A 22,888-nucleotide genomic window follows, 5' to 3' on the forward strand; every position below is an offset into this window, starting at 1 on the left:
GCTATACTGGTCCTGACTGATACTAAAAATTAGCTGCAGGGACCCATTTTCAGCGTATGCAACACACAGTTCCACTCAAAATATGGCAACGTGCAGCATGCAACAGTATGTGACAAACCTCACAAATATTAACAAGTATATAAATGTGAGGTCTCAGAACCACCCCAAGTTATTAGGGCAGATAAGGAAAAGGGATAGATATACACTGACAGGTGAGAGAATAAAGTACAGTCAGCACTAGCATAAGTCACATACAATGCAGACATATACATATATACATAAACATGTCATATAATATACTGCACTATTACACTGCATGCAACTTACCCAGATTCAGTGTCTGGGAAGGCTACAGCGCTGTGTACACTGACCTGATGGTGAGGTACGCAGGGGGACTGGACCAACTGCTATCTCCGGAGATTTCTGCTGCACCACAAAGAAATGGCCGCTGGAGACCTCAGAAGAAGCGTGGCCCGCGGAGGAAGCAGCTCAGCGATGCCAGACTATAGATACTGAAAGGCGCGCTGAGCTGAGGGGAGGAGCCGCTGTAACAGGGAAGGCTGCCTCCCCTGGCCGGCTATTAACCCCCGGGACGCCAGCTCCCTGCACCGAACACTAAGTCCCTGGTGGTCTAGTGGACACACGGGGTATGGGGGGCCCGCCGCCACTGCCGGCGCCTCCGGTCTGTCCCCAGAGACCGGAGGCACAGGACTGCATTTCAAATGCGCGGATCACCGCAATCGGTGACCAGCGCCTTACCTGCTCCCCGTGGATCCGGCAGCAGTCCTGGGTGCCCGCAGAGTCCGGCTAGTACAGACTCTGGGGTCCCGCTGAGATCCCCAGATCTGTACTGGCGTCTCAGCGCCAGCGGGGTGACGGAGCGGCAGCTTAGACGTCCTATGGACAGTCTGACGCTGCCTCTCTGAAGAATCCAAAGTAAAAATAAAAAACTTTGTCCTTTAGAAAAAATAAAGCTTAGGGGCTGCTAATCGGCTCCCCACTGCACTAAACGGTGACCCGACTCCGGCCGGGCACCAACTTAAACTGAGGTGCCTCTGGCTTGGGGGTGGGGTTATAGGGAGAGTGGACCCAAGTGCATCCTGCGAGCTAAAAGCTTTAACTGCGTGGTGCCCAGATTTGGTTCCCAACCTATACTCCCAAGGTCAACCCTGTGGACCCACTATGGACCCTGAAGTAGAAATGACAGTTGGAAGATGATTGACTGGTACCTTATCTCCTTTCACTTTGTCTCCTAACACTGCTTAGTAAATAAACCCCTTTAGTCACCCCCTGCTTGCTTCTGCTGAACTGGTCATTTTTCAGACAGACAGCAGGTTGCCCATTGACAAAAACAATGCCAGCAGTGAGCTGGCATTGGGGCGTAAACAAAAGAAATATATGTAAAGATTTGTCTTCAAACACCTAGAGGTATATTTACTAAAGTGCAGGTTTTTATAAGTGGAGCTGTTGCCCATGGCAACCAATCAGATTGTAGCTATTATCTTCTAGAAAGTTCTAGTTAAATGTTAAGTAGAATGTGGTTGGTTGCTATGGGCAACAGCTTCACTTCTAGAAACCTGCACTTTAGTAAATATATGGTGCATACACACGATCAGATTTTTCCTTCAGATATGAACGATAACGATTTAAAAATCGTTCAGTCGTTCATATCTGAAGGAAAATCGTTCATATCTGACATGCCTGAACGACGGACGATCAACGATGCGCGTTCCCGTTTGTCAGATAACGATATCTGACATCTGATGGGTTTGCAGTCAGACTTGGACGATTCTATTCATTTTAATGCAGTCAAAAATCGTTCAATCGTTCAAAACTTTGGTAAAATCGTTCAAATCTTTCATCGTTCAGTCGTTCATCTGACAAATCTGACAAGTCTGACAAATCTGACCGTGTGTACGCTCCAATACTCCTAGCTTTAATCCACCATGCAGCGCGATTGAGCCTGCAGGACCCATGCAACTCTGCTTCCACTGAGCATTGTTTTTGCTCGAAAATGAGTCTTCGTTAAAATCGGACACAACAAACCGGTTCATGAGACTGGATGGATTAATTTGATATGCGACACTGGTATATCTTCCACTTCACACTTTAAGGTGTCCCTCTGGACCTTTTTTCAACTAGTGGGGGAACTCTCCTCTATAGAAAGTTTTTCTACAGAGATTTTTTTTTTTTTAGGAGATGAGATGTACCCCAATTCCTTAGGGTGTGAAGTGGAACAAACCATATAATGTGTGGGGGAATGAAATATATGGTGGATTTTTAAATGTTTTACTGGTCCATATGGAAGAATACTCTTTAGTTATTGGATGTCTAAATAATTTTTTTTATATGCAACTCGTCCTGAAGTATCTACTTATATGGATATACATGGTGGACTGGAACCTTTGGATTAAAGGGAAAATATATACCATACAACTAGAGGAGGTTCGGTGCAAAATATACCTTTCTGTGAACATAGAGAACATGGATTAGGGGTGTCTCTCTCTTGAGGGGTGTGACTTATCCATTTGATTGTGTATTCCATTATATGTGGGTGAAGTTCTAAAGAAACCTTTTGATACATACATCTCATTTACATGAGGTTAGTTCAGAGGTTCCTGTAGAATATATAGAAGATTGCTATATATGAAAAATTGAAGAAAATTTCCTATTTTTCTGTTTGGATTTCCTTTCTAGTGAATACAGGACATTTCCACAGACTGACAATACTCTGTCTAGCAGCGCTTGTGGAGTACTCTAGTCTGAGTTATACATTGTTCAAGAGTTGGTGAGCTTGAGAGTTGGTGCTGAGCTGCAGCTAGGGCGCAAGTTACTCTCTTTATTTCTTGTTAAGTCATACACCACTGCTGGCAGCACCAGTGTCTAGTGTACCTGTGCATTGTACTTTTGTCGCATTATTTGGTAGAACACTGTGTGGTGCGCTAAACAGTGCTATTTGGTGCATTATGGGAATAGATTAGTGTGGACACATCTGTATAACGTGCAGGCCAGTCTCAGCATCAAGCCTGCTTCATGGCTCTCACGTAGTGATTTTGTACTCTTCACACAAATCAAACACACAATTCTGTGGAAACATTTAGAAATACATAAAGCCTCCATGTTAGTATGAAGAAATACACCAGTCATACTTACAGTACTCTGCTGAACACGCTGATGGGGGGAGTTGAAGAGAAACGTACCAAACAGCGAAATGCAAGTGCTGTCGTGTAACACAGTTAAGTAGGTCTCTGTAAACTGGAAAGCTGCTGGGTACTGCTCCAGCAGCTGCCAAACACAGTCCAGGAATAGAACAAACAGGGGACACTTGGGAAGAAAAACAGATGTTAGGAATACAGCAAACAGTTCTGCTTTCTGTCTAGCAATGTATTCAACTCTTCCCCACCAGTTACAAATATGAGTAGCTTTATGTATACAGAAAAAATGAGTGGTGACTGCCTTGAACCATTCATAACCAAAGTGTAACTTGGCAAAGGACTAACTTTCATGTGCAGCCTTTGTGACAGCAGAAGCACTAAGTCAGACCGGGTTCTGTGCCACCAAGTGTTATAAGAAAGCAATGCATCTGCACTGAGCAAGAAGCTAAATTCAGCTGTATATATACACACTATGGCCACAGTATCAAATAGAAATAAATGCATTTATTTTAATTAATGGATGTTTGCATAGTACGATGGACTATAAAAATTGATGAAGTACAGTCTTGAAAATAAATACACTGTAATTGACTTGGAATAGGCATTAATACTGACCTACGCACTCATTTAATATACAGACAGCACATCAATTAAAACCCATCTGCCAAAGAACTGAGTGGAATTGGACATGTGCTGTCCTCCCCAGCTTTCTCATCATATGTATTCCCATTGTGTAGCAATAGCACATAACATAATGGAAAACACTAATCTGGGTTAAGGAGGATCATGCTGAAAATAGAAAATCTACGTCTGGGCAGTAAGGCAACAAGAACATCAGAGAGCAGCCGTGCACTATACCTCCTTATCCGATTTCCTCAAATGGTTGCACCGATCAAGAAACGGATACCCAGCCATGACCCACTCCTTCTGTATTAGGCTCTGAAACCCAACAATAGTCCGGAAATAAGGATCCAACATAAGCTGAATAAGAGAGGCCACAAGGCAGCTGAGATCCCGGCCTTCCTCTTCTAAGAACAGAAACAGAACATTCATTAAATATTTATTGACCATATAAGGTTGTCATTTTATTTTCTGTTTTATTTCAATTGTCTCTATTTGGTCATTTAACAAAAAATACATTCAATTATTTCCCCTATATGAACTACTGAAACCTAAAAACAGACTGCCAAGTTCAGCCATTAAACCTGCTATTCACTAAGATGTGGGCATCATAAAATACATACAAATAAAAAGGCCTAACAAATCATACACTGTATGAACATGATTTCCATATGCCACATTTTTTCCAAACCAGTCCCAGTTTTTGCAAGTGGAAAGGATTTAATAACCTATACAGCTAGGCCCTGATGCATTTAAATTATATATAATGAATGGAAATCAACATAACATAACATATATGGTCGAGTAGCCTTTATGAACGCAGCAAACTTCATGACACTGGGGGTTTCTACATTTTCAAAATAGCGCAGACCTGAGCAGTCAGTAACGCAGTACTGTGGGAAGGCGGGATTAAACCACAAAGCAATCCCTCATGAAAGAGGAGACTTATACCATGTGCAGCCCTTGTGGATACACTTTCTGTGAGATAGAATGGGATAAACGTAACTTTCAGATGGGACTGTGGTCTGTGACTACACATCCTCAACATTATATAAAGAGCTACTGCCAAATATAAAACATAGGACATAATTAACATATTTAGATACTGTATATGCATTTCAGAACATTTGCTTGCTTACAAATAAGAGATATAGTTCCATCACTGATCATATGCAGCTACCGTACAGACAGATGCATTCGTTAAGTGATGGGACTCTGGGAGAGCAGATAAAACTGGAGTCAGATAATGACATTCCAGCTGCTTTCCAGACTTAGCAGCTGGACAAGCCTCTCAGATCACTGGACTTGGCAAAAAGAGGGAATGAGTCACAAAGACCATCGGAATGCTAGAGGGAAATCCCTCTGCCTTCAGCAGAGAGCTAAATTGCCTCCATAACAATATCTGGGTCCAGCGAGACAAACATCTTTTGTCTACACATTAAAAGGTTAGTATTACATTCTAATCATCTCCACTTTGCATGATCCATTTCTAAAAAGTACACAAAGCTGATTACTTCCCTCTTCTCATTTAGATCAAATAAAAAAAAAAACAGTCAAACTATTTATCAAGTTTCCAAAAGTGAAGAACATATAGCAACTTTAATAAAGTATATTTCTGAAGAGACGTTAGCATCATATTCAAAAAGTTGATGTCATTTTAAAGACCATAACAACAACAGCCGTAACATGAAAGGTGAAGTCACAAAACTGATCTGAAAATTGGCCTAGTTAATATAAACTTTAATTTCATATTATTTATTAAGTGAATAAGCGTAAGGAATAGTAACACCAAACCAACAATACATATGTTATAATAATAATAATTTGGATGGACTATTGCATTGTCAATCTCTGCAGACACCATGTGGTTCCATATACATAAAGAACGTATAGGTCTTGATGACTGCAGTGTTAAGAAGCAATGCACAAGTGACAGCAACTGCGGTCTGTTACCCCTGGTGTGAGGACACGGTGGCCACAGTGCTGGTCCTTTGGACCCATGTACTTTAGAGGAAGCAATGTTGGGTTTGCTTACACAGCGAATGCCTGTTCTCTGTTCCATAATAAAGATATCAGACATTACCCAGGGATAAATATCCTTTGCCAGCCACCCACACATTGCAATGCAAGTCATATATTGCACAGGGAACATTCATTTGCCAGACGTTGCACAGAGACCCCCAACTGTCAGCCACCTGTTGCAGAAAGACATCCGTTCCACCTACAAGCCACCTCTTACACAGAAACCCTCTTCCCACCAGCTAACTAGTCCTATTCAGAACCTCTAGTTGCCACCAAGGGGTCCATTAAAGGACCAAGCACTCATTGGCCCTTGTCAAATGCACGTTGAGAAAAAAACTATATATAAATATTTTCTCAGATTCCTGCGCCCATACATTAAGTCACCAAATTGTGTGAGCTAAAAGTCTGTAATTTTTATTAATTACTATTGTTTTGTTTGTAATTACAGAATAGTTAATCTGCTACATAATACATAGTAAAGAAAAATAAAATAAAAATCACCTTGTATGACGACTGAGAGGTGCTTGGAATCAATGATATACACAAGTTCAGCGGCTTGCTTTAGCAATGCTCTGCAGAGGGAAAGCATGGAGTCAGATAAAAAGATAATTGAAAGCACGATCTTTATGACAATTGAACAGGTTTAGATAGAAAACTTTCAAAGCTTTTAATATTAGTAGTTCGGATGGCCGCTGCCAAACTGCCTACTGATGATAAGAACTCATGTGTTAAAATATAAAAACTCATTTATCTCAACAGGGACGTAACCAAATATATTGAGCAGTTCCAAATAAAACAAGTCATGTCTATGGAGAGATTTTGTCACAGTCATTAATTACAAAACCCACATATTGCCTGTATACAGTAGAATACTCCATCTGTCAAGTTATTAAGAGTGCATCCATTGTCTATACACAGCAGAGGCAAACATTTGGTGGGCTACGCTACTTCTTATAATTCGCGAGGGACTAATTATCTATAATTTCAGTAGGGGCCAGTGACATCACTGAAGGTGAAATAAGCTCCGTTCAAATGAACCCACAAAATGGCCCCTTCTGCGCATGACATGATATACCTGTTTAACTATCATTTTAGATCAATTGAATTATACAGCTCTCAGAAGTTGGAGTAAAATGACCCAAACAAATGTAAAAAGAGAAAGGTTTAAAGAAGTAATAAATAAAAAAGTTGCAAAATAAGAGCAATTCATCCATTATTGCGTTCATCACCACCGCAATTTATGATTTTTGTGTAACAGTATTATGCACCAACAAGGAACAAATGAGAAGAAAAATATAGATCTAAAGAAATTGGCCAAATATTAGTACTTATGTGTTTAATGAGCCTCACTTCTCCGTTGCACTGATACTGTTCCATAGAATATCTCGTTAAGCTCATTTTGGTAGGGCTATTATTACCTTCTGTTTTCATTTAAGGTTGTTGGGTAGTTACCTGAACACCTGAATTTACTGTGCTGTGTAAGAGCATGGTGCTTTGTAAATAAGGCAGACAAACACGAATAATAAAAAAAGCTTATTAAAGCTGTATATACCTGACATACTCTAGCCACCGTGTGTTTTCCAGGGATGAAAACCATCGCTCCTCTGTTTCATCAAATGGCTCTAAAAGTAGAAAAAAAAAAAAAGAGAGGAATAAATCAGATAAAGTAAGAGAAAAAGACAGTGAGAGAAATGTACACAGTTGGGTCATCACTACAGGACACACACAACCTTAGTCCGTATGGTAAGACAAATGATTGGGGTAATGCTCAATATGCAGAGAAGCTGGATAAAATCTGCAGAAACACATGTTCTATTAACTACCAATGAAGCATAGAGAAATAGAAGCAAATATGTAAGGGTCAATTTCTGCTTTTCGTCTGCGTTTAAACTTGTTGTTTACTGGGAAAATTCTAAAAATCCCAATGGCTATGCTACATGATTAAATGACCACTAATGTACATTAACATGTCTCGCTCATTTGATCTGTGGGTCCCCACACATGGTTATCTCGGGTGCTTTTAATTAACACTTTAATGATGTTACAGTAATAGTATAAATCACCACACTGTTCTTGAAATGTACATTACTACAAATCTCTGTTTTGAAAGCCAAATATAACATTTGCTCCCGCATTTCAGGAGTAATTTCAGGTGGTGATACTATCAATAGGCAAGCATATTGTAAATCAATGTAAGCTTCTAAAGGCTGTAACGTGCAACATGATCGTTTTATGGGACCTAAAATGAGGTCCAGGATCTCACAAAATTGCTGAATATGTTTGAGAAGAATCAGATAATATTATGGAATAAGATATTGGACAAAACTTGTTCATTGATGCCAAGAAGAATACTGCTCCATGATTGGCTAGTAACGCTAAAAAACTAATCCCTGTCCTATCATAGACTAACCTATGTAAGTGCATAGAGCTCTTGCTTATATCAGACCAACAAACAGTAGACACTACAAGGTGCAGAAAGGCTATATGCATTGTATTGTGTGTGTGAGTTTAAAAATGTATCCAACAATGTTAAATGAAAATAATGTTGCAATTTAAAAGCAAAAAAACGAAAAAAGAAAAAAAAACAGGATTTTGGTACTTACCGATAAATCCCTTTAAACGATTCCACAGGGGACACTGGAGCTCAAGACAGTGGGGTATAGACGGTGGTAGAGTAGAGCCTGGCACGTTAAATAATTAAGAAGTGTGACGGGCTCCTCCCCCTCTATGCCCCATCAGCCCCAGTTTAAGAAACTGAGCCCGAGAGGAGACGGAGGACAACAGGAAAAAGAGGAGAAGGAGAAGACCACAGAACGATCAAAACCGGCTGAAGGAGAATAGAAGAACCCACTGCAGGGAACACATGCAGTCACACAACCATATAATGAGCCAACAAAACGGCAGGAACACAGCACTGGGCGGGCGTCCAGTGTCCCCTGTGGAATCGGAGAAAGGGATTTATCGGTAAGTACCAAAATCCTGTTTTCTCCTTCATCCACTAGGGGACACTGGAGCTCAAGACAGTGGGGACGTCCCAAAGCCAACCTCCTGGGTGGGAAGTGCTGAGAACTTGCCGTAACCCGCGACCAACCGTAACAGGGACCGCCAAGAACCTTAGGCCCAATGGAAAGGCAAGAGCTGTATCTAGTGGACAACAAAGATTAGAAACGTCAGAACACCGTAATCACACCTGAAAACAAACCGACCCAGACCCTTGGGAGCAGTGAGTCCCAACATGAGTCCATAGGAAAAGGGGCGGTAATCCAAGAATAAAACTCCACAAAACTGTAGTAGAGTTTAAAACAGGAAGGTGCAACAGTCGCAGACTGTAGAATACCAGCACTGCTGAACATAATATATATCGATATAATATGAGATATGGTAAGAACTTACCCTTGTTATCTCTATTTCTACGAAGTCCATAGGGTTCCACAGGATACCTTGGGTATAGGTGTGACGTCAGTCGCAGGGCACCAAAGAGTTAAGCTTTCAGCCTCCCAGGATGCACTAGGTCCCCCTCCTATACCCCGCCCCCGGGCCAAGGCACCTCAGTTAGTTACCAAGCCATAGGCCGGAGGAGGAGAAGGAAGAGAGAGAACAAAGATCTGGACACATACAAGAATCACATTCTCACCAGAGGGAGACGGAAAACCGGTGACCAGAGCAAAGCCCATCTGCAGCACAGGTGCGACAGGGCGGGAGTCCTGTGGAACCCTATGGACTTCGTAGAAATAGAGATAACAAGGGTAAGTTCTTACCATATCTCATATTTTCTACTTCAGGGTCCATAGGGTATCCACAGGATACCTTGGGGATGTCCCAAAGCAGTATCCTTTAAGGGTGGGGACGCTCCTGTGCAGAAAGGAGAATCCGCCGCCCGAAGGAAGCATCCTGAGAGGCGAAGGTGTCAAACCTGTAATACCTCACGAAGGTATGGACAGAAGACCACGTAGCAGCCTTGCAGATCTGAACTGCCGAGGCACCACGTCGAGCTGCCCACGAAGGACCCACAGACCTAGTGGAATGAGCCTTCAGAGAAGGAGGGACCGGTAGGCCTTCATGAAGATAAGCTTCAGAAATAGCCATACGGATCCAGGCTGCCAAAGTTTGCTTTGAAGCAGGCCAACCCTTTTTACGGAAGCCAAAGAGGACAAACAAAGCGTCCGACTTCCTAAACGAAGAAGTGCGGTCAACATAAGTCCTTAAGGCCCGCACAACATCCAAAGAGGCCTCACCCACGGAAAGACCCGGTGAGTTAAAGGCCGGAACAACTATTTCCTCGTTAATATGAAACTGGGAAACAACTTTGGGAAGAAACTCGGGCCGAGTGCGGAGCACTGCCCTGTTCCCATGAAAAACCAAGAAAGGGGGTCTACAAGAAAGAGCCCCTAACTCAGAAACACGTCTGGCCGAAGCAATGGCCAGAAGGAAAACAGTCTTAGCTGTTAGCCATTTAAGATCCACTGAGCCCAGTGGTTCAAACGGCGGTCCTTGGAGAGCCCTCAGGACCACAGCCAAATCCCAAGGCGCCACAGGTGGAACAAAGGGCGGCTGAATGCGGAGAACACCCTGCATAAAGGTGCGCACATCCGGGATTGTAGCAATCCTACGGTGAAACCAGACAGATAGGGCCGAAACCTGTACCTTCAAAGAAGCAAGGCGAAGCCCATGATCTAGTCCCGCTTGCAGGAAGGCGAGAATCCGAGACAGACGAATCTCCCGCGGTGCATAACCTCTCGGTCGACACCACTGGAAGAACGTATGCCACACGCGATGGTATATCCTTGCGGAAGACGGTTTCCGAGCTCGTAACATGGTACGCACCACAGAGCTGGAAAACCCCCGGGACCTCAGCATGGCCGTCTCAACAGCCACGCCGTCAAAGACAGCAGAGTCAGGTCCGGGTGAAGGCAAGGACCCTGAGACAGAAGGTCCGGTCGTAGCGGCAACCGCAGAGGAATGTCCACGGACAGACCCTGAAGGTCTGAGAACCAGTGCCGTCTGGGCCATGCGGGAGCTATCGACAGGAGCGTCCCTCCTTCCTGTTTGAATTTCCGGATTACCCGTGGAAGAAGGGAGACCGGAGGGAGCAGGTATGCGAACCGGAACGTCCACCGGACGGACAGAGCATCCACCAGAGACGCCCCTTCGTCTCTTGTGCGAGACCCGTACACCGGCAACTTGTTGTTGTGCCGGGACGCCATGAGGTCGATTTCTGGAAGACCCCACCTGTCCACCAGTAGTTGAAAAACGTCCGGGTGCAGGGACCATTCCCCCGGATGAACGTCCTGGCGACTTAGAAAGTCCGCCTCCCAATTGAGCACTCCCGGGATGAAGACCGCTGATATGGCCGGAAGATTGCGCTCCGCCCAAACCAGGATCCGAGAGACCTCTACGAGAGCCGCCCGACTGCGAGTTCCTCCTTGCCTGTTTATGTAGGCCACGGTGGTAGCGTTGTCCGACTGGACCTGCACCGGGCGACCCTGGAGAAACCGCTGTGCCTGCTGGAGAGCATTGAAGACCGCACGGAGTTCCAAGATATTTATTGGAAGCTCCGCTTCTGTCGGCGTCCACCTGCCCTGGAACAAGTGTGGACCCGAAACTGCTCCCCAGCCCCGAAGACTGGCGTCCGTTGTCAACAGGACCCAATTTGGAACCCAGAACGGACGTCCCTTGTTGAGGTGGGTCGTCTGTAACCACCACGTAAGGGACAGGCGAACCTCCTGGGTGAGCACAATCGTCTGGGACTTCAGAGACTGAGTCAGCCCGTTCCACTTGGACAGGATCAGGTGCTGCAGAGGTCTGGAGTGAAACTGGGCGTATTCCACCATGTCGAACACCGACACCATGGAGCCCAGTAACCTCATCGCCGAGTGTAAGGACACCCGGCGGCTGTGCAGACAACTGCGCACCCTTGACTGTAAAGCAGAGATCTTGTCCTCCGTCACGAAGATCCTTTGCTGTCCCGAGTCCAATAAGGCTCCAAGATGCAGAATTAGATTAGAGTGGACTTCTGCCAGTTGATTAGCCAGCCGTGCCGTTGCAGCAGTGCAATGGTCAGGTCCAAGTGGCGTAACAGGAGCTCTGGAGATCCTGCCACCAATAACAGGTCGTCCAAATACGGCAACATGCGGACTCCCTGCAGCCGCAGAGAAGCCGCCATGACCGCCATCACCTTGGTGAAAACACGTGGTGCTGTTGCCAGGCCAAAAGGTAACGCCCGAAACTGGAAGTGGTCGCTGCTGATTGCAAACCTGAGGAACTGTTGATGGCGCCAAAGAATAGGGACATGCAGGTAAGCGTCCTGTATGTCCAATGACACCAAGTAGTCCCCAGGTTCCAGCGCCAGAATGATGGACCGTAGGTCTCCATCCGAAACTTCGGGACCCGCAAAGACTTGTTGAGTGCTTTGAGGTTGAGAATCGGACGATATGACCCATTGGGTTTCTGTACCAAAAATAGATTTGAATAGAAACCCTGGCCCCTCTGGGAGAATGGAACCGCCACTATAACTCCAGCCTGGAGCATAGTGTGCAATACCTTCCGCAGCTCCGTAGCCTTGTTCTGGTCTGATGGGAGACCCGTGGTGAAGAAGCGAGCCGGGGGTCTGTGCCGGAAGGAGAGGGCGTATCCGTGGGAAACCACCTCCAGAACCCAAGTGTCTGTCGTAGTGGTCGACCAACACTGGGCGAACTGTAGCAGGCGGCCTCCCACCCTGGGATCCCCCAAAGGGAGGCCCGGACCGTCAGGCCGCAGGCTTGTCATCTGGCTTGGGGGCCGGACGTCTGGTACTCCATGCCTGCTTCCGGGGCTTGACCGATTTCTTAGGGCCAGCCTGTCGAGGAAACGACTGTGGTTTGGGCCTGCCCTGGGCCCTAGATGACCGAAAGGACGATGGTCCCGAACCAGAAGGAGCAGCGGCCGACGGGAGACAGGCAGATTTGGCTGCCGCCAGCGTGGCCACAATCTTATCCAGATCCGGACCGAAGAGAACTTCTCCGGTAAACGGCAACGCTTCCAGACCTTTCTTGGAATCTGCGTCCGCCTTCCAGGATCGCAGCCACAAGGTGCGACGAGCAGCTACCGCTGCTGAAGAAATTCTAGACACCAGAGTACTAATGTCTAGAGCCGCCTCGTTGATGTAGGTGGCCGAATCACGGAGATTGCCAATCAACTCCGCCTGATCGGCCGGACAGTCGGATTCAAAAGAAGCCTCTAATGAATCCGCCCAGCGCTCCATCGCTCTGGCAACCCAGCAAATGGCCATAGCCGGCCGTGCTGCCCCCCCTGCAAGGGAATAAGCGGACTTCAGGCAGATTTCTACCTTGCGGTCCGTAGCATCCTTAAGGGAGGACATGGATGGCATCGGCAATGTGGCACTACGGACAAGACGGGTCACGTGAGAATCCACCTGTGGAGGGGATTCCCACTTAGCAAAATAATTATCCGCGAACGGATAAGCCACCGCCAGGCGTCTCTGCGGCTGGTATCTTTTGCCAGGTTGTTTCCACGCCTCCTCTAAATGGTCCACCAACTGACCCGAAAGAGGAAAGACTGTGGCATCGCCCTTCACATCTTTGAAAAAGGCATACTTAGATTTAGCCGCTGGGGGAACTTCCTCCTCAATCACCAAGGCTGTGCGGACCGCCCGAATAAGTCCAGGAATATATACTTTGGACTTAGCATCAGCGTCCTTAGTATGGAGAGGTTCCTGATCGTAAGGATCCAGAATCTCCACATCATCAGACGTCCCTTCGTCATCCTCATAAGGAGCGGACAGAGACGCCACCGGCCTTTTATGAGGCCGCATCACAGACTCCCCTTGCAACACATCCGACAAGTGCTGTACAGAACTCGTCAGGGAGTTAACCCACGCTGGCTCCTGAGAACCCGGGAGCGGGGAAATAGGGAGACTGTGGGGTACCACCAATTGTCGTGGGAACCCCTGCATGGGTGACGACACCACAGACTGCTGGGACAAACCCATCGGAGTAAACGCGGGCTGCGGAGCTAACTGGCCCACTAAAGCTGTTAACGCCTGAGCGAAACAAGCCCAGGGCGGCTCCTGTACCGGTGCTGTAACCGTAATAGGCCGCGCCATGGACAAACACTGCCGGCAAAGGCCCTCCGCGCTACCCTCCCCCTCCGCTAACGGTACTTTGCACGTGGTACACTGTAGCCGGAGGGGAAAATCACTTTCAGACATGATGGCACCACGTATGTGACCTCTCTCACCAATTAAGTATTAAATAGGCGAGAGACCACCCTGCAGCACCGCACCGTAAGGGCTTTAGCAGAAAGAACAGGGACAGTAATAAAGCTGACAGTTTAGAGAAGAAAAGTTACAGGCAGCAGCGCTAGCACAGTCACATACAATGCAGAAAAATAACAATTCCTGCACTAACAGCGCTGATCACTCAACTACACAGACACAGGGCCTGGTAGGACACAGCGCTGCATACACAGACCTGACCACAGCGGAGGAGAGGTATGCGGGGGGACCCAGACCACGATGCTTCCGTCCAGCGCTTCCAGCAGCGTTCACCATGCGTTCTGGAGAAGATGGCCGCCGAGGAGCAGAGAGGAGGCTGGCCTGGGGGAGGAGCGCTGCCACAGGACCAGTCGGCAGCATGCAGAGAGGGCTGTGTGCAGCGGGGGAGGCGCCGGCTGTGAGACAGGGAAGGCGCGCTCCCCTGGCATGCATTTAACCCCTGGGACGCCGCAGCGCTACCGCTCTGCTGCGGTCCGCTGTCCCAGGGGGTAGTGGAAGCGCAGGTTGGTCGCATGGCTCCACGCTGCAGCCAGTCCCCAGGGAGCCCCCTGCCTGGGGACTTAGGACCATGTGATCAGCGGGGACCCACCGCGGGACCCCGCTGCTTACCTCTGTCCCCCTTGAATCCGGCCATGGTCCGGAGTATCTGGGGTCACCGCTAGCTGTGACCCCAGACGCCCACCAGCATCCCCGGATCAGTACCGGCGTTCTGGTACCGGCGGGGTGTAGGGAAGACAGCATGGACGTCAGGACTGACTGTCCATGCTGTTCATCCAGATGTGCAGCCACAGCTGCATGAAGAATAAGCTTCAGGGGCTCTTCTAGCCCCCACTCCAACAGGTGCACCCGACTCCGGCCGGGCACCAAACTAAACTGAGGTGCCTTGGCCCGGGGGCGGGGTATAGGAGGGGGACCTAGTGCATCCTGGGAGGCTGAAAGCTTAACTCTTTGGTGCCCTGCGACTGACGTCACACCTATACCCAAGGTATCCTGTGGATACCCTATGGACCCTGAAGTAGAAATGTAGAATTATACATATAACTGATGCAGATCCCGTCCACAAACTTCTTTAACAAAGAGTATATCTGAAGGCCAGAGGCATATGTCGAACTGTCGTCCAGGACCAGTCCTGAGGTCTAACTAATTAGGTGGATTTCAACCAGCGGAAGGGCTAAAACGTAGAAGTCACCAGCCAGTGGAGATTCCACTGGCAAGTGGCAGGGATGGCATAGAGAAGATTGAGACAACAATTCTTTACAGAGGGTCAGACAACAGGACAACCCAGTCTGGAACAGAGGGATAAAACCGCAACTGGAACCCTTCCATGTATTCAGGCGAAGACCAGCTTCCCCTTCACCTGGAAAAAAACAAAAAACAAAACAATCAACCTCCGCCAACAGCGGAGGTTGATTCCCACAAATGGACGACTTCCAACATAATGGAAGCGTGTAGACAGTAGCAGCTTCTGGCCCGTAATTGTATGAAAACAACTGGGATACCTTAGCTGCTGAAAATCATGGATGCAGCAGCCACCCAGGGAAAGCGAGACACCAAATAGGGAAGCATCCTATATAGTGAGGCTAGAGCCCTAGGTCAACATGAAAGTACCTGTCAGTGTAATAAAAGTATCAACAGATACTGAACAGAAAACAAACAAACAAGGCCTCTTGTGTATAATATTTCTGTTATAGGAACAGGACCTGTGACTGACGTACGTAATGTAAACCTGTGCACTAGCCTGAAAATGCACCGCAACCCAGAAAATAGCATATCACTAATCTCTATGCTGGATGGACCCACACACCAGGACGACTCTAAGGTGTAGAGCCAACTAACGTGAACAGGTACCATAAGGGGGCGAATGTCTGCCAGGACAGCAGCTAGGGTGCAGAAGGGAGGATAACTGATGTGTAATGTCAGGTTGCAGTATCAGGAGCCTCTTCCGGAGGATTAGGGGGTGAGCCTGCTCACCTGTGAGTGACCAGAAGCCCTCTGGATGCTACGTAGAATGTCACTGACCTTTTCCATTTCACAACAACCCATCCGGTATAAAGAGTAACATCGGTGGTCAAAGACCCAATGCTCTATAGCTTGGACTTCAGTCTGGAGATATTGTCGTAGAAAATACTGTAGGAACTAGCAGAATTGTTAGTGGAGACATGTAGGTAATACAACAGGACTACATTCAATGACTTTATCTGAGAGTGTTCCATAAGAGATGTGTATTCATATAGAGAATGCACATATACCCCAAACACCCTGCTAGTGTAAGTATCATTACATTAACACTTATAATGGGGAAGTGCATATAGCCAAAGAGGCAGAATCACCAGATAGCGTAAGATATCAACTAAGACCCTCTGCATGTATACATAGAATTTCCATGGATCCCCACAAGTGACCCTTGACATTGAAGTAGTGGTCACATACCAATATAAAATACAATACTTATATTGCTGAGTAGGAACCTCTTGGTGGATATTTAGAATGCGACAAGTCAATATTATGGAGTACCTGAATATATTGTATATACACTGAGAAGATACACAAATATAGAATGTTAGTTATCCCAATTAAAGAAGGAAGGGATATACTTTTATTCATAACCCCAATTAGGGCTGTAAGCAGGTTTTCCCAAATATTATAAATTTGCATATGAAGAGTGGGATACACAGCCTTACATACAGACATATACATAGTTGCATAAGAAGTCAATCTCTGAGAAGAGTCAGCATGTCTTATAAGTACCAGGCGCAGACCAAGTGCGCCACTAGATACTTACTGCAGTTTTAAATAATAACAGGCCCCTTGCAGAGAGACGCTGCAATATTGCAGAGCGCTAGATACAGCGGCTTATGTGCCAAGTATTAACGGATGGGGACAGAACTACACTAGTGTCCAAGGATGCTAGGCGATAGCCCAGACCTAAGAGTCATGAACAGCCTGAGCTGGACCTAGACACGAGTGCCCCGGGAGCACCTATGTACCTATGTATAACTTTATATACATGTGTGGATATACAAGACCACTACATGTATGTGGTACTTGTAGTGGTGTTGGGGAATTGTGTCTATCACAATGTAAGCTGCAGAATATGACGATTCCATAGAGCCACCTAATCTATTGTACTCTGGACATAAAACCCAGTTTACAAATTAGTTTACATGCTGCCGAAGTTTGCACACAAGACATTATATATATATATATATATATATATATAGATATAGATAGATAGATATGATCCTATGCATAGCCTACAGCTCCTGGAATACCAGGTGGCTTCCCCTCCAAGGATTAACCAGGTCTGACCCTGACATACACACATACATATATAATGCAGAAGTGTGTAGCCTAATCCACACACTAATTTGTACTATCCCTTAAAGTGAGCTATGTATATAGCATAGTAGTAGAATATGGCGGACTGTTGCGAGTACTCTCCTTGGGAAAAAACACCCCCAGCCCCTTCAGAAAATATCATCTTAGGGAGCTGTGCTTCAGGGAAATAAATGTGCAAGTGGGGCGCACTGCACAACACTGTTCTTCCGAGATAAGAAAATGGGCTTGTTCATGGTGAGTCCGTATGCTTCCTGTTTACTGACAGAGCCCTCATATTAAACTAGAAAACTGTGCAGTGGGTAGCGCTGCAGCGCAAGACCCCAACCCACTCTGGTTATAGGAGAAGTCAGTTAGCACAACGCTAGAGATGTGGGTGTCCCAGCATTTAATTCTGGGCAACAGGGATGGCCAGCACATTTGGGGAGCTCTCATTCCCGAATAGGGTAGATCCGGGAGTACCGTCACAATTATTGTATGTGCTGCCGAAGCGAGCACATAAGATATAATTACCTACACATAGATATGCGTACTCCCAATGCAATTTACTACCAAGGTAAATTGAAATTATCCGTATCTGGATATTTATTTTGAGATATGGATTATTGGCACAACTGCACTAAAAACAAAACCAGTGCAGGCCAGAGCGACCAGCTCTGTATAGCAGGTCACAAATATGCTATGGAAGAGATGTAACCCTAACCCAGCTAACCTCCTTCCAACACTGGAGGCATTAAGTTATGGAAGAGTATAAAACCCCTTCCGTTGCCGTACCTGGAAGTGACGTGAGTGAAGGCGGAAGTGGAGGTTTCTGCCCACACTTTCCAGGAAATAAAGACGGCCCCTTGCGGGCTCGCTCCGCACGCCACGCTTCAGGCACGGTGACTCGCCACAAGATTATATTGCCCATTCAATGGTAGGGAATGACGTTGGACACTGGCTGATGACGTCATCATACAGAAATGGAAGGGATCTCTCTCATTCCATTTAGGAAGTAGTCATCGGCTAGAAGGAAGTCAGCGAGCCCTACACTGCCCGCTGACTCCAATAGTGGGTGTGCATTATCTGTCAACCTTGCGCTAAGCTGTGTACTGTATTACTTAATGTAGGAGACAGAACACCAGACACACATAATGCTAACTTGCCCCGCCTAACGAAAGCTCAGCGCTCACAAGCAGGGCGCAACAGGTCCGCTGGGGACTAAGGAGGATCCGCTACAGCTAACATCCTTCCCGACTACACAGCTGGGAAATTCCGGCTAATGTGCCTGAGCGCGCACCCGCACACCTGCGGACTGGGGCGCTATGGTGAGGAACCCCGCTCGATTCCGTGAGGGGTTATGCTGGAAAGAGCCCCCAAGCTTACTGCAAAGACAGCAGGAGGCCACCGAGGGAAAATTGCCCAGGCCCGCCGTTAAGCTCCGCCCCCATCGCTACATTAGTGGCGGTAAACCTGGGGGGGGGGGCGCGCACACTGTGAAAATCACCCCCACACATGCTTACAGGGGACGGGGACTCTCCTAGCGCGATGTAGGTGCTGCCTGACATGACCTCCGACGCGCCACTGCTGTGCAGTAGGGCGGGGTGGGGAGATAGCCTCAAGCTAAACATACATTTCCATCCCTCATTAATTAGGACGGGGAAACTGCCAGGGAGGACGCCTGAGGGGGGAGTGGGATTGTAAGAGCTAACGCCGGTGCTTCCTTCATACAAGCACCGGCGCAGCAACCCACAGCCGACAGCGCTGTGAATAACAGCCGCGCTCTCATGCGGCTCTAAGCATAAGCCGGCGCTGGTGCTTCGCTCATACAAGCACCAGCGCGGCAACGAGCAGCCGCGCTGAGCGGCTTCTTGTGCCCCGCCCCAGCCCCGTTATGTACTTATAAAATAGCGGGGCTTATGGTAGTAGCGGGACGTGGCATTCTCCCTCCCTGCATAGAGGAGGGAGGAGCAGGCGTTCTCAGTGACAGCCACGGCAGCATCGCGCTATCACCAACGCTGCCCTCTGTATAACACGCACTGTAGAGGGGCCCACGCAGTATCCATCCCCTCATGAAATAGGAGGGGGAACAGTGGCTAGGGATAAGCCCGAGACCCGGACGCTGACTGCAGCGGCGGGTCTCATCAGCAGATCCGACACTGCCAGGTTTACTGGCAGGGGGAAGGAGGCTGTATAACAGCCGCGCAGCACGCGCTGTCCCTGAGCCCAGCGTTTTGGCCCACCACTCCAGCTAGTCAGGAGTGGTGGGATATACTTACGAACTGCTGCGGCCGGGTTGCTGGGCAGGGGGGCAAATGAGGAAACCCGGACACGAACCGGTTTCAGTTGTGGCTTGTCCTCATGGAGTCCGATGACTCTGTTTAAGGTCCCCCCTCAGGGTCACCGGACACAGGCTGCAGTAGCCGTGTTGTGCCCTCACGGCGGCTCCCACGTAGCAGGCAGACTGCCACAGTAAGCAGCCTGCCTGTCCTCATGTGTAAATATAAATTTAAAATAAACAAAATACTAAAGGGCTGGAGCCAGCCCCACAGTGCTACCGACTCTCTCGGGCACAATTTCTAAACTGGGGCTGATGGGGCATAGAGGGGGAGGAGCCCGTCACACTTCTTAATTATTTAACGTGCCAGGCTCTACTCTACCACCGTCTATAACCCACTGTCTTGAGCTCCAGTGTCCCCTAGTGGATGAAGGAGAAAAAAGACTGTTTAACATTGTTGGATACATTTTTGTCTTTAATTTTTGCCTTTAAATTGATACCATACAGAGGAAGTATCTGTGCAAATACTAGTTTCTCAATGAAGGAACACCTTACAAGATCTTTGAATTATTGTCTGTGTATTATCTGTTATTAGATCGAATGGTGCTTTTTAGAGTACAACAGCTATTTTTATTGTGTGTATGAAGGTACACTTTGCCTTTTTGATTATTGTACAGGAATACATTTGCTGATTTAGATGCATTTATTCTTAAATTATTGTATAATAATAAAATTCTCAACAGAGCACCATTTTTTCCTTTTCTGAAAGGCCAGGAGTAGCTAGGACTGTACGCGCTCAGCTCACCAGTATACGGACGATACTCATTGGGTGCACTCTACTAGAAAGTCTCTCTGAGAAATGGTTAGGCATAAAAAGGGGTTATATTTACAAAGTATACTTTTCTGGGACTTCCCAGTGTTTGGGTAAAATAGTGGGTAAGATAATTTTCCTACATGAACTCCACTCTTTATTGCAATGCATACATAACATTTTCTATTACATGATTATATTATTTATTATGAGAACAATACATAATAATCATTCCTATTATGTCATTATAATTACCACTACAATCCAGTTGTATCCTCTCATACATGTTAAATTATTACGTTTAGGGCTATGGATTTGCCTGGCCTCTAGATAGGGATATCTGTCTGCAGGCATAAAATATACAGTATGTTGTATAGGTTGTACATTATCCTCAGTTATTTTTGTAACATGCTATTCTGGCTGTTGGATGAGGTCTCGGCTTACGTCCTAAACCCTTCTTAGTAGGTTAGTAAGAGCAAAAAGTTACTAAACCTGTGGAGAATGAGGAACGGAAAAAAGCAAAACTAACACTGAGAAGAGGAAACTAGATATCTATGTGGCCAAGTGTAAAGCTGCTATTTTTACTGTTGGTTTTCACACCTACTTCTTATTCTCAGTATGTGATTCCCTTTCTGTGCATGAACTTTTGCTGCCTCTTCCCCTCCAGCCGGCAGGAGTCATCGGCTCCATTTACCAGGGCAATGTGGGCTACGCTAATGATTTACTGATTGGTGTATATATATGCATTTAAGCTTGGCTACTGCAGAAAGGAGCAGGTCAGTTGTACTAAATACTAGAGTACAATAACTCAGTGTGGTATGTAACAGGATCAGGTAGCCCTGAAGCCTTACTGGCTGATTCCAGCTACTCAGCACATTGCTGTGCAATGAAACAAGTCATGCTGAACAAACCTGTCCACAGTGTACCAAATGTCCTAGTGAATGTAACCTGGCACAGACATTTATGATGTTTTACAGCAAACACGCAAACTCTCATCAATATGTAATCAATATTTACACCAAAGTATTGTCCAGCATCAGACATTGGAGGTCAAATTTTATTCTACCCTTGGGGGATTTTTCACTTTAAATACACCAAGTGGCAGGATCCATGCTTCTGTCATAATGTGCTTTATGCTACATAAATATTTGTATGACTCGCACATAAACAGGGGTTGTGGAAGACTATAAATTATATTGTATAAACAGCATATTTGCATGGATCAGGCATGCTGCAAAAAGGAATGTTTGCGTGGATCAGCGAAGACCAAGACCAACAGCAATACAGAGTGTAAGACACAGCAATACAGAGTGTAAGACACAGCAATACTGAGTGTAAGACACAGCAATACAGAGTGTAAGACACAGCAATACAGAGTGTAAGACACAGCAATACAGAGTGTAAGACACAGCAATACAGAGTGTAAGACACAGCAATACAGAGTGTAAGACACAGCAATACAGAGTGTAAGACACAGCAATACAGAGTGTAAGACACAGCAATACTGAGTGTAAGACACAGCAATACTGAGTGTAAGACACAGCAGGAAGAGAAAACAATCATTTTACTTTTGCTACAAGCTATTGAAGCCAAGAGATGAACAGCTGATTAAACTACTTAATGTAAATAGAGTGCCTTGTTTTATTACCACATTACGAAATAGCAATGAGTTTCGGCAATAGAGCCATTTAGATGTTAATGAAGAGGTCTTTTGTGCAATTAATAAATAAAACTCTTTATATATTATTGTGTAATCAGTTGTCGGTTCAGTATTAGTAACTTAGTGAATAGTAGCACAAATAAATATAGCACTGGAACACGCAGAAGAGTAACATTCATGGTCAGCTCTCTGGTGCTACATTTTATAGGAAATTGTGCAGACATTAAACGGAGGGAGATATATTCACTATTAATCTGATTAATAGTGAATATACCTTCAAATGTCACACTGTAGACGGAAATACTGGAATCTGCTCCCAAAATTATATTGGACAGCAAATGACTTGGTAAAACTGTGAAAAATACCTTGAAATCTCATTTGGAATCAATCTGGTTTCTTATGCGCAAAGCCGCCCGCATACGTTGTAGTTAGAGATGTGCAGAGCGGATTGGTTCGGATTTTCCCCATCAAATTTCGGATCTCGGAAAGAGGCAAAACGTCATCTTTCATGGACTTTTGTCTGTGAAATATGATGTTTGTCCATGAAAGATGACGTTTTGTCTCTTTGTGAGACCTGAAATTTCAAACAAATATGCCAAAAACAATGTAATATGGGTTCATCAATCTAGCTGGTTTTGGGAATAGTTAAGCTGTTTGGTTGAATATAGAAAAAAATGACACCATGTGGGTAACATACACAGAAATACAAAAAAAATACTGCACATTTAATCAGCAAAGAAACAAGCATTGGAAG

The 22,888-nt window shown here is 46.0% G+C and overlaps 1 protein-coding gene across 2 annotated transcripts in view; it reads right to left on the minus strand.

Annotated features, from left to right (window-relative positions):
• Positions 1-22,888, minus strand: part of MTMR10 (myotubularin related protein 10) — a 97,193-nt gene that overhangs the window by 10,113 nt on the left and 64,192 nt on the right. For both annotated transcript variants that reach the window (XM_088445532.1, XM_088445540.1), the window contains exons 11-14: positions 7,351-7,420; positions 6,300-6,370; positions 4,014-4,183; positions 3,154-3,324 (exon numbers count right to left, since the gene is read on the minus strand). In XM_088445532.1, coding sequence (XP_088301658.1) covers positions 3,154-3,324; positions 4,014-4,183; positions 6,300-6,370; positions 7,351-7,420 — 482 coding nt within the window. The remainder of the gene's footprint in view (positions 1-3,153; positions 3,325-4,013; positions 4,184-6,299; positions 6,371-7,350; positions 7,421-22,888) is intronic.

The sequence above is a fragment of the Taudactylus pleione genome, unplaced genomic scaffold, assembly GCF_031769625.1.
Source record: "Taudactylus pleione unplaced genomic scaffold, aTauple2 ptg000019l, whole genome shotgun sequence".
NCBI classification, from domain to species: Eukaryota; Metazoa; Chordata; class Amphibia; order Anura; family Myobatrachidae; genus Taudactylus; species Taudactylus pleione.